The following is a 13,518-nucleotide window of genomic DNA, read 5'->3' as shown; positions in this document are numbered from 1 at the left end:
CTTCATCCGTATGCTTTATACGGATGAATTTGATCCGTATACTTTATAAGTATGAACTTCATTCATATAAATCATACGTATCAACTTGATTCGTATGCTTTATACAAATGAACTTCATACTTATGGATCAACTTCATTCATATAATTCATACGGATCAAGTTGATCCATATGTGAAAAATTGTTTATGGATCACCACTCAACCAAATAAAGCAACTTAAAAAGCAACAACAAACCAAGAATATTTTGGGCATTAATCAAAAATACTAGGTGCACCTAACAATACCTGTGTTCAACCATGACGAGGCCAAACACAGAAGCTCAACATTCGTTTACAGAATAAGGGGACCATAAAGATCCTGTGTCCCCTCTCCACTATTCTCTTTTGGGACTTCATCCACATTAGGTTGTTCTCTCCATTCCACCTCCATCAAAACTCCCTCAGCACCCCCCCCCCCTACTGTAGAAGCTTATCAACAAAGGAAATTTCCTCCATAACCACTTCCATGCCCTCTTTAATTTTCTTTATGCTCCTATGGAGGAGGTCCTACTCTCGAGATGCTTCAGACTCATTATTTTCGTAAATGCCTCAGACTCATTATTTTCGTAAACCCTAACAGAGCTCACCATGAGAACTTTTCTCTAATTCACACAATTGGACTCAAAATAAATAATCTAATACTTACAAACTTCATATGCAAGAATGCCTTTAATGCTGAAATAATAAAAGAATGCTATTTGTGTAAAAAAACATGAATGCTATTTCGTCGGCCATTATTTGCATTCATAAAGGGAAGACCCCGAGTTTATTGCCACTAAAATTATTTTATTCTTGCTTATGGACCACTAACAAATTGCTAGAAAAGCATGTCTGCACAAAACTAAACATGGTTAACTCCATAATGCACTAGAGGGCCCCATCCATAAAACAACGCATTTTCACAAATTGAGAAAGCCCTTGCTGAAAGTAATAATAATACCCTAGACCTAGAAAATACCACCAAGAAGACAAAACTGGGAAGAGTGGTAAACCAAGACTTGTCACGCTACAAAATTCATCAACAAAGCATGACATGATGCGCAAATATACTGCCAAAGTTCATATCACATGGATGTTCCGTCAGGGTAATTATTGTTGCATAAATATGATCCGTCCAAGAATTTCACCTTGTCTTGTTTCTGCATCAGATGACAATGTTATTATTGTTAGATGAGCAAGGATGAAAAGGTCATGGTGCAAAATGCAAAAAGGATCAACAATGAAAAATGGATCACAAGTTAAACAGTAAAAATGGATCAGTCTAGTAGTTATACAAAATCATTATGTAACATCATAAAACAAATTTATATAGAAAATAGTGGAAAAAGAAAATGGAAAAAAAAACTAAAATTTGCTTGTATGCATTATGAACTTTTTCAAACAGAAATAAAAATAAAAGCAAGATGAAATTTTTGTAATTAAAAATTAAAACAGGACACATTCTGAAACAAAATCTCTAAGCTATTAAAAAAAACAAAATCTCTAAGGTTCTGCCTTCTGATTGCTTTCAATTAAATCAAGTATATTCAAGTCAAAAGGTAATGAGTCTAAAAATACCAACATTTTTAGCATGAAAGGGTATACCCAGTAAATGTTGAATGTTGAAAAAACGTCTTCAGTTTAAAATATAGCGCAACTCATGAGCATGTTCATTAACCATATTTGAAGTACGTATAACAAATATCTGTCATCTCCTTGAACAAAATTCCCCTAATTCTGTTTAGTTCTGAGCTAGCTAAAAGGGAAATTGAACAGAGATTTATATCCATCATGTCCCTAATGTCTTATAGCATAAGGGAAATTTAAACAAACTTTAGGAGGTAATATGTGATGCATAAGAAATTCAATGTCTATATTGTCATCAATCAACCAATGATTAAACAAAACATTAAATTTCGACATGGATGTGGATTAACTCAATTAGCGGTAAGTGCCAATCAAGAATACTGGTAGGAAGAAAATAAAAATCAGTCAGACCTCATAATCAAATAATGAAGCTTTGCTAATTGAATTTATTCTTCAAGTTATCTTTGACATAATAAAAACGTCCCAAAGTTATCAATTTGTAGGCCCAAATTTAGCAATGTCAGTGCCCTTAAACAGATATAAAAAGGTGTATATCATAAAACAATCACATAAATCATGGGCATAGACGAAAAGAGACTGTCTGCCAACAACCATGCAAGCATTACCTTCACTTTAATTCTACTAATTACTTAATACTCAATCACAAAAGCAAGACCTCCATACATAGTATATTACCTATTCATAATGTATACATTGATAAAAAAATCATGTATAAAGTTTTAAGACTTTAATGATGTTGGTTAATAATAAGGTCAAATAAATAACTTTCTATCATCTTCTCCATGTTGAAATCAACCTAATCAAAAGATCTATACATGTTTTAATCTATTGGCAAACAAAAAGAGGAAAAATTCTGTAATCACAGAGAAACAGAAACTACAGAACGGATGCATAAATAGGTAAAGTATTCATAACCTTAAAACAAGTAATGCAGAAACAACTGAAACCTCATCAAATTGCATAAATTTGATTACCTGTTTCATCATCGAACTGACAAAGTCTTCCAATGAACCAATATTATTAGGGGCGCGACTGTTTTGAGACTTCTGCTGGTTCATGATGTACCTGTGTTGTTGTTTCAATGAGTTTTCGTCACTCAATCCCATAATTCCATCATGCTTCATTTGTAAGGGATCACAGAAATTGAAGTCCAAGTTTCTGTTGTAGGTTGAGTTAATAGAAGTATGACCTTCTGGATCAATCAGAGAGTCTATTGAGTTACCAATAACATTTGAATGGTAACTACTATCATGATTATGGTCATCCCACCCGAGAAATGGCACATTATTGCTAATTTGTCCTGAATTATTTGTAAAAATGAGTCCTTGAGAGTGCATATCCGTCTGTGAATCATGGGATTGATTAGACAGTGAAGTAATTGATGAAGCACCACTCAGATTCCCCCCTTGCAAAGTTTCACTTGGAGGGTAAGAATTTGTCCCAGATGACCGCATAGGACTTGACCAAATATCACTACACCTACCATGACCCAGCAAAGGAAGCGAAAATTGTGAATGCTGAGATGCTACTGAAGTTAAATTCTCATATACTCCTCTCCCTTGTGTGTTTTCACTATCTGCTTTCAATACCAAGGCATTGTTTGAGACGTCCAAGACCGGAGAGGGTGAGCAACCCATTGTTACTTTTGGTATTTGATCTGAGAGTCTATTTGACACAGCAAAAGTTGGTCTGGCATCAATAAGAGGGGACATGTTTTGAATAGGACCAACACTAACACTAACACCCTTATTATGTTGCAATTGATCAAGGCCTATAGACATTGGCATTCCCTGGATAGCATTTTGATTACCACAAGCTATGGATGATTGGAACTTAAGTGGATCATTTATGGAGTTGTTTAAATTTTGTGCATGACTCAACTGAAGAGCTTCTGAAGAAGACAACCCATGATTATTCAGACCAACAGAAGTGTTCAATCTACCAATCATTCCACCAGGTGGAAAGGGTCTGAAAGCATTGTTATGAAACTGTTGTGGACCAGTCAATGTCTGCAAATGTCCAACGCCACTCAGAGAACCCATTCTCAAATAAGATGAATCTGCAGTACCTAAGGCTGCCACCATATTAGCCTGTCGGTTTGCCCCACAGCTAATTCTTTTCAGATAAAGTCTATATTTCTGCAACCATTGCAAAACCCAGTGAGATTCCTTCATTGTCTTATGTTACATTAAAATAATGAAGATAGGCTGAGAAAAATACCTGGAGGTGGCTGGCCACATTCTCCCTTGTAAGCTTTTCATCATTCATCAAGTCAAGAATCTTTTTAGGTACAGCCTCTGCAAGTAAAATAATTAACACTACCATGAATTACACAATTTAGTAATGGAACACCCGTGGCAAGGTGTAAAACATACATTATGATCATGGTATTATATTTACCCCCCCCCCAAGGCACTTATGATAAGAGTTCAAAATAATGCTTAATAACATTTTCATTTCATATCATAAGAATCTCAACATTGGATTGCTATCATATACCCAGATATTCACTTAAAAAGGATTAAAGAAAACAACAAGTGATTAAGCTCTTGTAACAATTGATCACAAATAGAGCAAATTACACTAACACCTCTTGTTAATTCTTCGAAATGCACAAGATACCCTACCTTTTTAACTTTAAAATAAACCCCCCCCCCCCCACTAGGGTACACAGTGTAGGATGCTACTTAAGAGATAGGAGTGTCAGTGTAACATATTTCAAATAGGGGGGGCCTACCATAGGTCAAAAATGCAGAAATATGGTGCGATTTTCAAAGAAACCATGTGATGTTTCAGTATAATTTGTTCTAAGAACTCGTTTTGAAATAATAGACAGGTTGAAGAACATACTGTCAATGCCTAATAGATTGACAGCAGAAACAAACTTGCGGTGCAGCTCCACAGACCAAACAACTCGAGGCTTCTTCTGAGTTGATGGGTCCTCATTGTCATGGTCAGTATCATTCTCCTCATCATCATCTTCATCCTGATCCTTCCTCTTTTTTGAAGGCTTTCCATTTTGATCAGAATTTCCTGTCGCTGCTGACCCTCTTCCATTACCACTATCAGAATTAGTTTTGTCATAGTCGCTGGTTTTGTTCTGCTCCTTTGAATCAATCTTTTTCCTCCTGATTACATGCTGCCAAATGTTCTGTAGCTCCTCAATTCTAACAGGTTTCAGAAGATAATCACAAGCTCCATGTGTAATTCCCTTCATCACCATCTTAGGGTCATCATTTACAGACAACACTGAAATCAAACATTTAACAATGTCAAGGGTTCATTAAGCAACTAAATGAAGCTGCAACACATAGTCAAAAGAAAATCTTCCTAAGATCACTTTACATTTGTATACTAAAGTTTCATATTTATCATTCGATTCTGAAAATAGTTGTTAGAATCACATGATTTATGGTAGGCTAAAAAATTTTATCATGTGATGAATTGCAAAAGACTTCTAGTTGTTTGATACATGAATGACTTTAAATACTTGTTAGGCTTTAAGTTTACATATATATACCAAAGTTTCATATTTATCAATCAATTGTGAACATAGTTGTTAGAATAGCATGATTCGGGAGGCTAAAAATTTGTATCATGTGATGAATTGCAAATGACTTTAAATTGTGTGATACATAAATATGACTGACTAGGTGCAGTTTCAATATCAAACACCAATGCAAACAATTCCTTTTATGCTCTACAAAACAAGACTCAATCCTACAAAATCTTTGGTAGTGATGAAGTAACAATAGTTAGTTAAACCATACACAAACCCAATCCAAAAACTAAAACCTCAACTCAGAAAATATATATATATAAGCATATTAACTGCTTAAGAAGAACTGAGAAAGAAGAACTGTTGATGATTGACTATAAGATCATCACTTACTTATGACAGGTAGGTCCATCTCAAGCCCCACAAGCTCCAGCAGCTTAAATCCATCCATGTCTGGCATGTGGACATCACTGATTACCAGGTCAAACATGGTTTTGTTTTCTCTCAACAAATTCAATGCCGTTATTGCATTTTTAGTAGTGGTTACTGCAAAATCCATAAAAATAAGTACCATTCTGAAGAGCAAAATTTTATACCCCAGATATAACAAGAACACAAAATCTATGTATTGTTCATTAAGAAAAAACCCAATCAAATGAAAAGTGTTGCATCCTTCATTCAATGAAACCTAGTTTAGATGCGGTCAAATATTTGAAAACAAAGAAACAACAGAAAATAGAAAAAACCAAACACAGAAAATAGAAAATTGGGGAACTTCAGTCACTAATTTAATTGATCCGAACGTTTCAGAAACTGTATCAAAGAAAAATGGGAAAAAGAAATACTAATTTAATTGACTAATAAAAACTTTGACAGACCATAAAGTAGAAAAATAGAGTCCGATGGAAAAAGAAGAGTCAATTCCATTGACAATAATTTCACATATCTTCAGATAAATATACACATAGATATATACATATCTCTAGAACTTAAGGCATATCCTATGATCAGATCTGCCATATGAAAAATCAAATTAACACCCTCAATTTGACAAATTCAGGTTTACAAAACAAAATCCTTCATCAATTCAATAACAATGTCTAGGCCAAGAAAAAGAGCACAAAATAGAATTCCCATATAGTAAACAATGCAATCAAAAATTCAAAATTAAAAAACAAAAGGCAAGAGTTGAAGAATATTACCATGGTATTGACACCTTCGAAGCAGAGTCTCCAAAACCATGAGACATGTTGAGTCATCATCAACAGCAAGAACACGCATTCCAATAGGAAACTGGTCTCTGAGATCATCCATTGTATGATTCTCCACCACGGTCATTTTCTTGCAAAGGGGTCTTGAAGCCAATACCCCAGAACAGAATCTATGAAACACAGGACCCCGAAAGAAAGAAAGAGAAAAAGAAAAGAAGATTTTTAAGGAAGAATATCGTTGACAAGGGGAAAAAGTAGGAGTGATGAAGGGAAAGAAAGAGAGAACAATTAAAAAAAACAATTGTTTTTTATTTTGAGTGTTATGTGTTGTGTGACAAAGTTGAATGAGAAAGATACAGAATCTTGAACTAAAAATGTGCGGTGGTGTGAGTACAGTGAAAGTTTGATTTAAACAAGGAGGAGATTTTGACCGAATTATAATTATGGAAGTTCGTGATGATGGACCTTCCTTTCTCGTAAGAACGAGAAAATCGGCAATTCAATTCAAAATTTTCTGGGAAAATTTGACGCGTTGTGTGCACGCGCTCATAAAAACGGAAACATATGATGATTCTTTCCTTTTTAGAATTTAGACACCAAATTACAGAGTATCTTTATCTTTTTCCTAATTTCTCATCATATCTGTCCTTTTATTACCTAAACCCAACTTTCCCTAATTATTTGAGATACATCATAGCATTATCTTGTTGTCCAAGAAACATATTACACCATATATCCCTTATTATTCAAAAACACATTGAATCCTTTACTTTTAAAAAACATTAATTTTTTTAAGAAATCACCCGGAATATTACCGTAGTTTATTTTACAATTTTTGTTAAGCATTGGAACGTTTGTAAGTCGATTCGGGCCTGTTTTAGCCAAATTCTAAGACTTATCCTAATCAAATTTGAATGATTTAGTTGGTTTTAATTTTCACAATTTTTTTTGAAACCCAACCCATCTTAACTCATTCACAAAAGGTTTGTTTTGGTTCAGGTCAAGAGATTATCCATTTAAATTTGATCTTTTTTTTTTCCTTAGAATTAGGACTGTTCACGGGTATGAGTTACCCGCGAACCCGAATTGATCCAAATCGATCGGAACAATTGGGGTTAGGTTATTTATGTATTTGGGTCAAAATCGAGTAGAATCGATCAAAACCGTTCATGTACGGGTTGGGTCGCAGATTTAGATTTATAAATTCGATCAAAATCGAACCAATTAAAACCGATCAAAATTTTTAAAGTTGTCTCGATTTGGCTTTAAATATTACTAATATTGGGACTCCAAGCATTGGAAGTGTAAGTGATGAGACCACTAATCTTAAAACTTCTTAATATATTACTTTTAGGTACATTATTATTTGTTTTACCTTTCTTTCATATATTTTTTTTGTCATGTGGTATAATATTAATACTAATAGATCATATTTTGTTCATTTGTTTAGCAAATCTGATTCTAACAAATATGGTTGTAACAAAAATTATTGTAAGAAATTAGTTTATAAGAAATAATTGTGATTCAAACTATTATAATAAATCTCATGGAAGAATATTTTGTTTTAATTTGTATTAGTTTATTTTATAATATTATATTAATGATATTAAATGAATCAATTTTACTACTTTCAGATATTTGATAATATTACGTTATATTGAATATTTGGATGAATCATGGTATAAAAATAACAACTCAAAAAAATTAGAAAATAAGTGCAAAAAAAATAGCAGCTTTTAGATTGATTTCATTCTATAGTACTATGCTGCACCCTCCACATCTTACCACCACTTCTCTTCTGGCCAGTTATTCTGCCACCCGCCACCAGCGATTTCCGGCAGTGATGCACCTCTAGCGCCGTTGCCAGAGAAGAGATTTAAAACTGAAACAAAAATTGGCCTTACCAAAAATAATAGAGAAAATATAATAATTAACAAAACTACATTTTTTTCCTTTTCTTTCTTTTCTCAAATCTCAAACACAATAATGCACTTTGCTTCGCTTCGCACATGCTCTTGCTCGTTCCAATTCCAATCTCACATTCTTGAATTGTTCTATTCTATTGAATTCAAATGTGCAATCGCACACTGTTGCTGAATTTTTATTATTATTTTAAAAAATTGCACCTCGGTTACTAGTATTTGTTTTTTCTTTCCTTATTAATTATTATTATGTGGATCCATCGAGACTGTGGTGTGGAGGGTGTACTGTTGCCGGAAATCGTCTTCGGTGACGGCAAATGGGGTCCATGGCAGAGTAACTCGAGAGAAGAAGAAAGATGATAATAAGATGTGGATGGTGCATCATAATACTATATAATGAGATCAATCTAACGGTTATTATTTTTTTATTACATCATACACATGAAAATTTACTTCCTCACTGTAGACTATGCCTAGAAAGTAATGAAAAAAAAAACTGTAAAATGAAATAGACAGAACAAAAGGAAGGTGAATAAAAATTAGACAATAAGTAAGGCATATAAAAGAATGGATAAAGAATATATTTAAAATTTAAAATGAAAAATTAGATTCAATTCAAATAATTAATAAATAATTAAACAGAAAAGATCAACAATCTTAATTATATATAATTAATTTTGAATAATTATAATTGAATATTTAATTGTTGGATTACTTGTAATTGAATAATAATAGAAAAATTCTGTAATACTAATTAATTTTTCATTAATTAATTATAATGCATTTTCAAATAAATAATTTTTCATATTAATAAATATATTCAAATTTTTTTATCAGAAAAGTAATTATTAAAAATCTATATATGAAAATATATTTAAATTTTTATTATTGTAAATTTAATCATAAAAAATTAATATATAAAAATATACTAAAAACATTTTATTTTTGAATATTATAGAATAAATTAAATTTACAAACATATTTTTAAATACAGTCTAAATCATAAAAAATGATTTAAAATATAAGAAATACAATAATAAAAACTTGACTTATAAAAGATGAATGTCTCTGCAAACTACCAAATGATAACAGTGTCATTTAAACATTGAGAAATTGTCTATATTGACACCTGTTGTTTAAACCTATTTTTGGATTTTTAAATTTAATTTTATACATATAAATTACATATTATCACTTAACCCTTTTTAATATTAACACTTTTTAATTAAATAAAATAAATTAACTTCCACAATCTGAAATCTAAAATTCAAGTAAATATGTAAACGTGTTTCTAAAAATAGGTGAAAAGTATTATACTCTAAATAGTTTAAGGAAATAAAAAAATACAACAAATTATACTAATTTTTCATGAGATTTCATTAAATTCGATCTTCCTGGTATCTCTCGTTTTTTAATCCTACACTAATTACGTTAAATGTTTAAAAAACATTACGCTAATATTTTTCAGATCACACTAAATATTCTTCTTAATTATTTAAAAAATAGAGTTGTGTGTTCTTGTAAGATAAATTACTATAAAGGTAAAAAAAAAAGGTGGCGAGCAATCTCAGTAATTTGTTCTAAAAATATGTAAAACAAAATTTAATTGAAGTAAATTACAGTACATCATATCACTGTCATCACAAATCATAAAATTAAAAATAGCCTTGTCTTTAATTAAGGCATAATTTCCAGAATTCCAGTGGGCGCTATTGAGAGGTTCAATAATTAATTTAGTTATCGTCAGATTTTTGTTATCCCGTTCTACTGCTTGGCATCCCTATTCTTCCACTTATTTTTGGTTTGCATAAATGAATATTTTAGATAGATGATAAAGGCTATGTTTGAAAAACTTTTTCCATATTTTCCTTTCTTTTATATATATATATATATATATATATATATATATATATATATATATATGTGAAACAGTGAAAGTGTTTCTTTTCTCTGCATCTCTTACCACTCCCATCTTCTTTCTAATTTCTTACTTGTTTTTAGAACCAGGTTAAGTGTTTAAATAGGTAATAACATTGTCTGAATTTAATTGTATTTATTTTTTCATACAAATCGAAGACGTGTATCAAATGATTTATAATAGCTCACATATTTCTCAACCAAAATTAAATTGGGTTCTTCAATTTTCAATGAACCATTAAGTTTAAAAGTAAAACATTTATCTTAATTTTATTCTTATTTTGATTTAATATATGTTTTGAAATATAAAAAAACCCAAAAGATAGCTTATTTTCTAATTGCATATATATATATATATATATATATATATATATATATATATATATATATATATATATATATATATATATATATAAAGAGAGAGAGAGAGAGAGAGAGAGAGAGAGAGAGAGAATCTGAAAAATCCACTTTTAAAATTTTTAGTTTAAAAAAAAACTTTAATTTTCTTCTCAACTTTGTTAGTTAAAATTATAAAAAAAAATAACATGATAAAAGTAGGGAAATAGGCAACCATCCATCAATGGAAACTTTAGTCTTTTTGTCAAAAACTACAAATAAAATTTATAATTTGATTAATGACAAGAATATATTTAATAATGTAATCAGGATTAATCTCAATCTACTATCAAAACGGATAGTTTTAATAGGAATTTTGTTTTGGTCGTCATTTTATATTATATTCTTCACTTTTCCATTATTTACTCAATCAATCAATCATTAAAATTATAATTAACACTTTGGGTAAATATTGAACGTAAATTTGAAACATAAATAAATAATTTTTTTTAATGGTAAATTGGCCCAAACTTGAAAATGATCTTTCTACTGAAACAAAAACATGATTTAAGTTTTGAAGGAGTTTCTGGTTATAATTTCTTCACGTGAAAAACACATTTAATTGCGCGCATGCATTGTAAAAAGCCAACAATGACCTATGGGACATGGAAACGTAGAGAATCACTTAGGAGGGTTGGTGGAGAAAGTTAGATAATGACTAATAAATTAACAATGACATCCTCTTAATCCAAACAACTCTAGTTAACAAAGCATCTCTTAGTTGAATGCCCCTATGTTGACTGCTGTCTTTGCCCTTTGGAGTGGAGAAAACTTTATCATATGGTTCTAAGATATAGTTTCAAAAGTTGTATAATTAGAGGATGTTGACATTTCCCTTTGTTTAATTGTTAAATGGTTTCTATCATATATACTTGCCCTTAATTGGTGGTGCCTATTCCATCTACAATCCCAATAATCCGATATATTTTAATCCCTCTACCTTAATAGACACACAAGGAATAAAAATTAAAAAGTAAAACGTTAGATAATTAACTGAGATAAGGACAATCTTAGCTAAATCAACTATGGACGTGAAAAATATGGTTTTATTGAAGTAGCTTTAATCACTGTTGAAATCACAAAATCTTAATTATATCTCAGTACATATAGCTTCTAATACATCTCTTTTTTTAAATCTCACATGAAGAAAGTATTAAGAACTTATTTAATTGTTTTATAACAATAATATAACCATATATATTGTCAACTATATCTGGGTTAATTCTTTCTTAATAAAGGGACATTTTTATCATTTTGAAAGATATACAATTTTATAATATCTAGATTTATCTGGGTTGGATACTAGAATATAGTTATTGAAAAAGAAAAAGGAACTTTATTAGTAAGACATTATATATATATATATATATATATATATATATATATATATATATATATATATATATATATATATATATATATATATATATATATATATATATATCCCCATTTGCTATAGATTACTAGAGATTTCCTAGCTGGAACTAGCAAACATGATGAAGAATTCAAGACAAGAATATTCATTAAAAAAGTTCGAAGAGAAAGTTACTTCCTTGGAGTTGGTTCCTCAAATACATGTGGGAAGATCCTCGCGCATTAGATGTATCCAAACAAGATCCTATGAGCTCATTTATGATTATCCTAAGCACCATCATTGGCCCTCCTCTCTAATATTCAAATAAGTTTATAACCTCTGGCTTATATAATAAGCATATCTTAAAGATTCATTCTTGGTACAAAATCTTGGGATTCCTTGCTTTTTGAAGGCACATGACTACCTCTACCTCTTTACCAAGTTAATTATTTCATTTATTTATTTATTTGGGGTTGGGGGGAGGGGGGAGGACACTGTTGGGAGCAGAACAGGGTAACTTAGCTTGCTTAAAATGTTTATGCTCGAATAAACTTAATTAGTTAATGCTGTCTCCGTGATGATACAGATATTGCATTTTAATTGTATCATGTAATATATATATATATATATAAGTTGATATACTTCATAGGTACTGCAGTACGTACGAGGAGTTTTTTTATTCATATATAATACAAGGAGATTAAGTATACTTTCTATGAGAAAAATTATTAAGTGATTCTAGCTAGATTACTATTGTTTCCACTATTCTTGGTATATATGAAACATAATTAAATATTATTAATTTTTTTATAAATTGAAAAAGTATGTGTCACCCAGGTATCTATCTATATTATATATAAATCATCTTCTACATATGCCAAAAAGAAATTTCTTCAATCCTAATTGTCTTACATCTTTTTTAAACCTTCTAACCTTACTAAAATCTCATTACTTTACATTCTAACCTTACATCTTCCGTATCTTCACAATTATTTGTAATCTCCATCTTTCAAATTGATAACATATTAATATTAATAAAAATTAATTGGTTATTTAACCACTGACATTCTTTACCTCCATTATTATTAAAAGTTTCTAACCTTAATTACCATTTCAAATTGGTCATTAAGGACGCATAAGAAAAAGACTTGAGGAATTGACATTGCTGGAGCAATCCTTCAATATTAAAACCTGAAATCTTTTTAAATCCAAAACTTTGATTGTGATTAATAATAATAATAATAGTAGTAGTTGTAATATTCATTCATTTATATATTACGTTAAATTTTATGATTAAAAAAGATAAGTAATATGTACAACTATTATTATTATTATTATTTGAAACTTGCGAAACCATTTTAGTAACACTTTTAATCCGTGTATAAAATTTTGAAGATGCAAGTTTTGCCTACTCAATCATGCAAATACTTCATATAAAATGAGCAGTTGATTACCAAATAAAACAAAAATCAGTTTTATTTTGCTTGTCACTATTAATTTATCCAATGTAACAACTAACAAACTCAATAGTTTTATGAAGATATAGAAGTGGATATAACACATTATTAGCATTCATCTCGGTCACAAAACTACT

At 30.4% G+C, this 13,518-nt stretch overlaps 1 protein-coding gene across 3 annotated transcripts; it reads right to left on the bottom strand.

The window, feature by feature from the left end:
* Positions 1–741: 741 nt before the first annotated feature.
* LOC100777171 (two-component response regulator ARR12) lies at positions 742–6,996 on the bottom strand. 3 transcript variants are annotated; one of them, XM_041011443.1, is made up of 7 exons: positions 6,767–6,996; positions 6,327–6,505; positions 5,518–5,670; positions 4,476–4,874; positions 3,846–3,922; positions 2,600–3,763; positions 742–1,177 (listed from the first exon to the last, which is right to left on the bottom strand). In XM_041011443.1, exons 2-7 carry the CDS (start codon positions 6,460–6,462, stop codon positions 1,103–1,105), a joined length of 2,004 nt encoding a protein of 667 aa, XP_040867377.1. In that variant the 5' UTR covers positions 6,463–6,505; positions 6,767–6,996; the 3' UTR covers positions 742–1,102. The 3 variants fall into 3 exon arrangements, with proteins under 3 accessions (XP_040867377.1, XP_040867376.1, XP_003549312.1); XM_041011442.1 differs by having other exon boundaries at positions 6,801–6,995; XM_003549264.5 differs by having other exon boundaries at positions 6,327–6,995.
* Between the last annotated feature and the right edge of the window lie 6,522 nt (positions 6,997–13,518).

This window comes from Glycine max, chromosome 17 (genome assembly GCF_000004515.6).
Source record: "Glycine max cultivar Williams 82 chromosome 17, Glycine_max_v4.0, whole genome shotgun sequence".
Lineage (NCBI taxonomy): Eukaryota > Viridiplantae > Streptophyta > Magnoliopsida > Fabales > Fabaceae > Glycine > Glycine max.
Note: the sequence above shows the minus strand (reverse complement) of the source record. Positions and strands in the feature narration are given on the sequence as shown.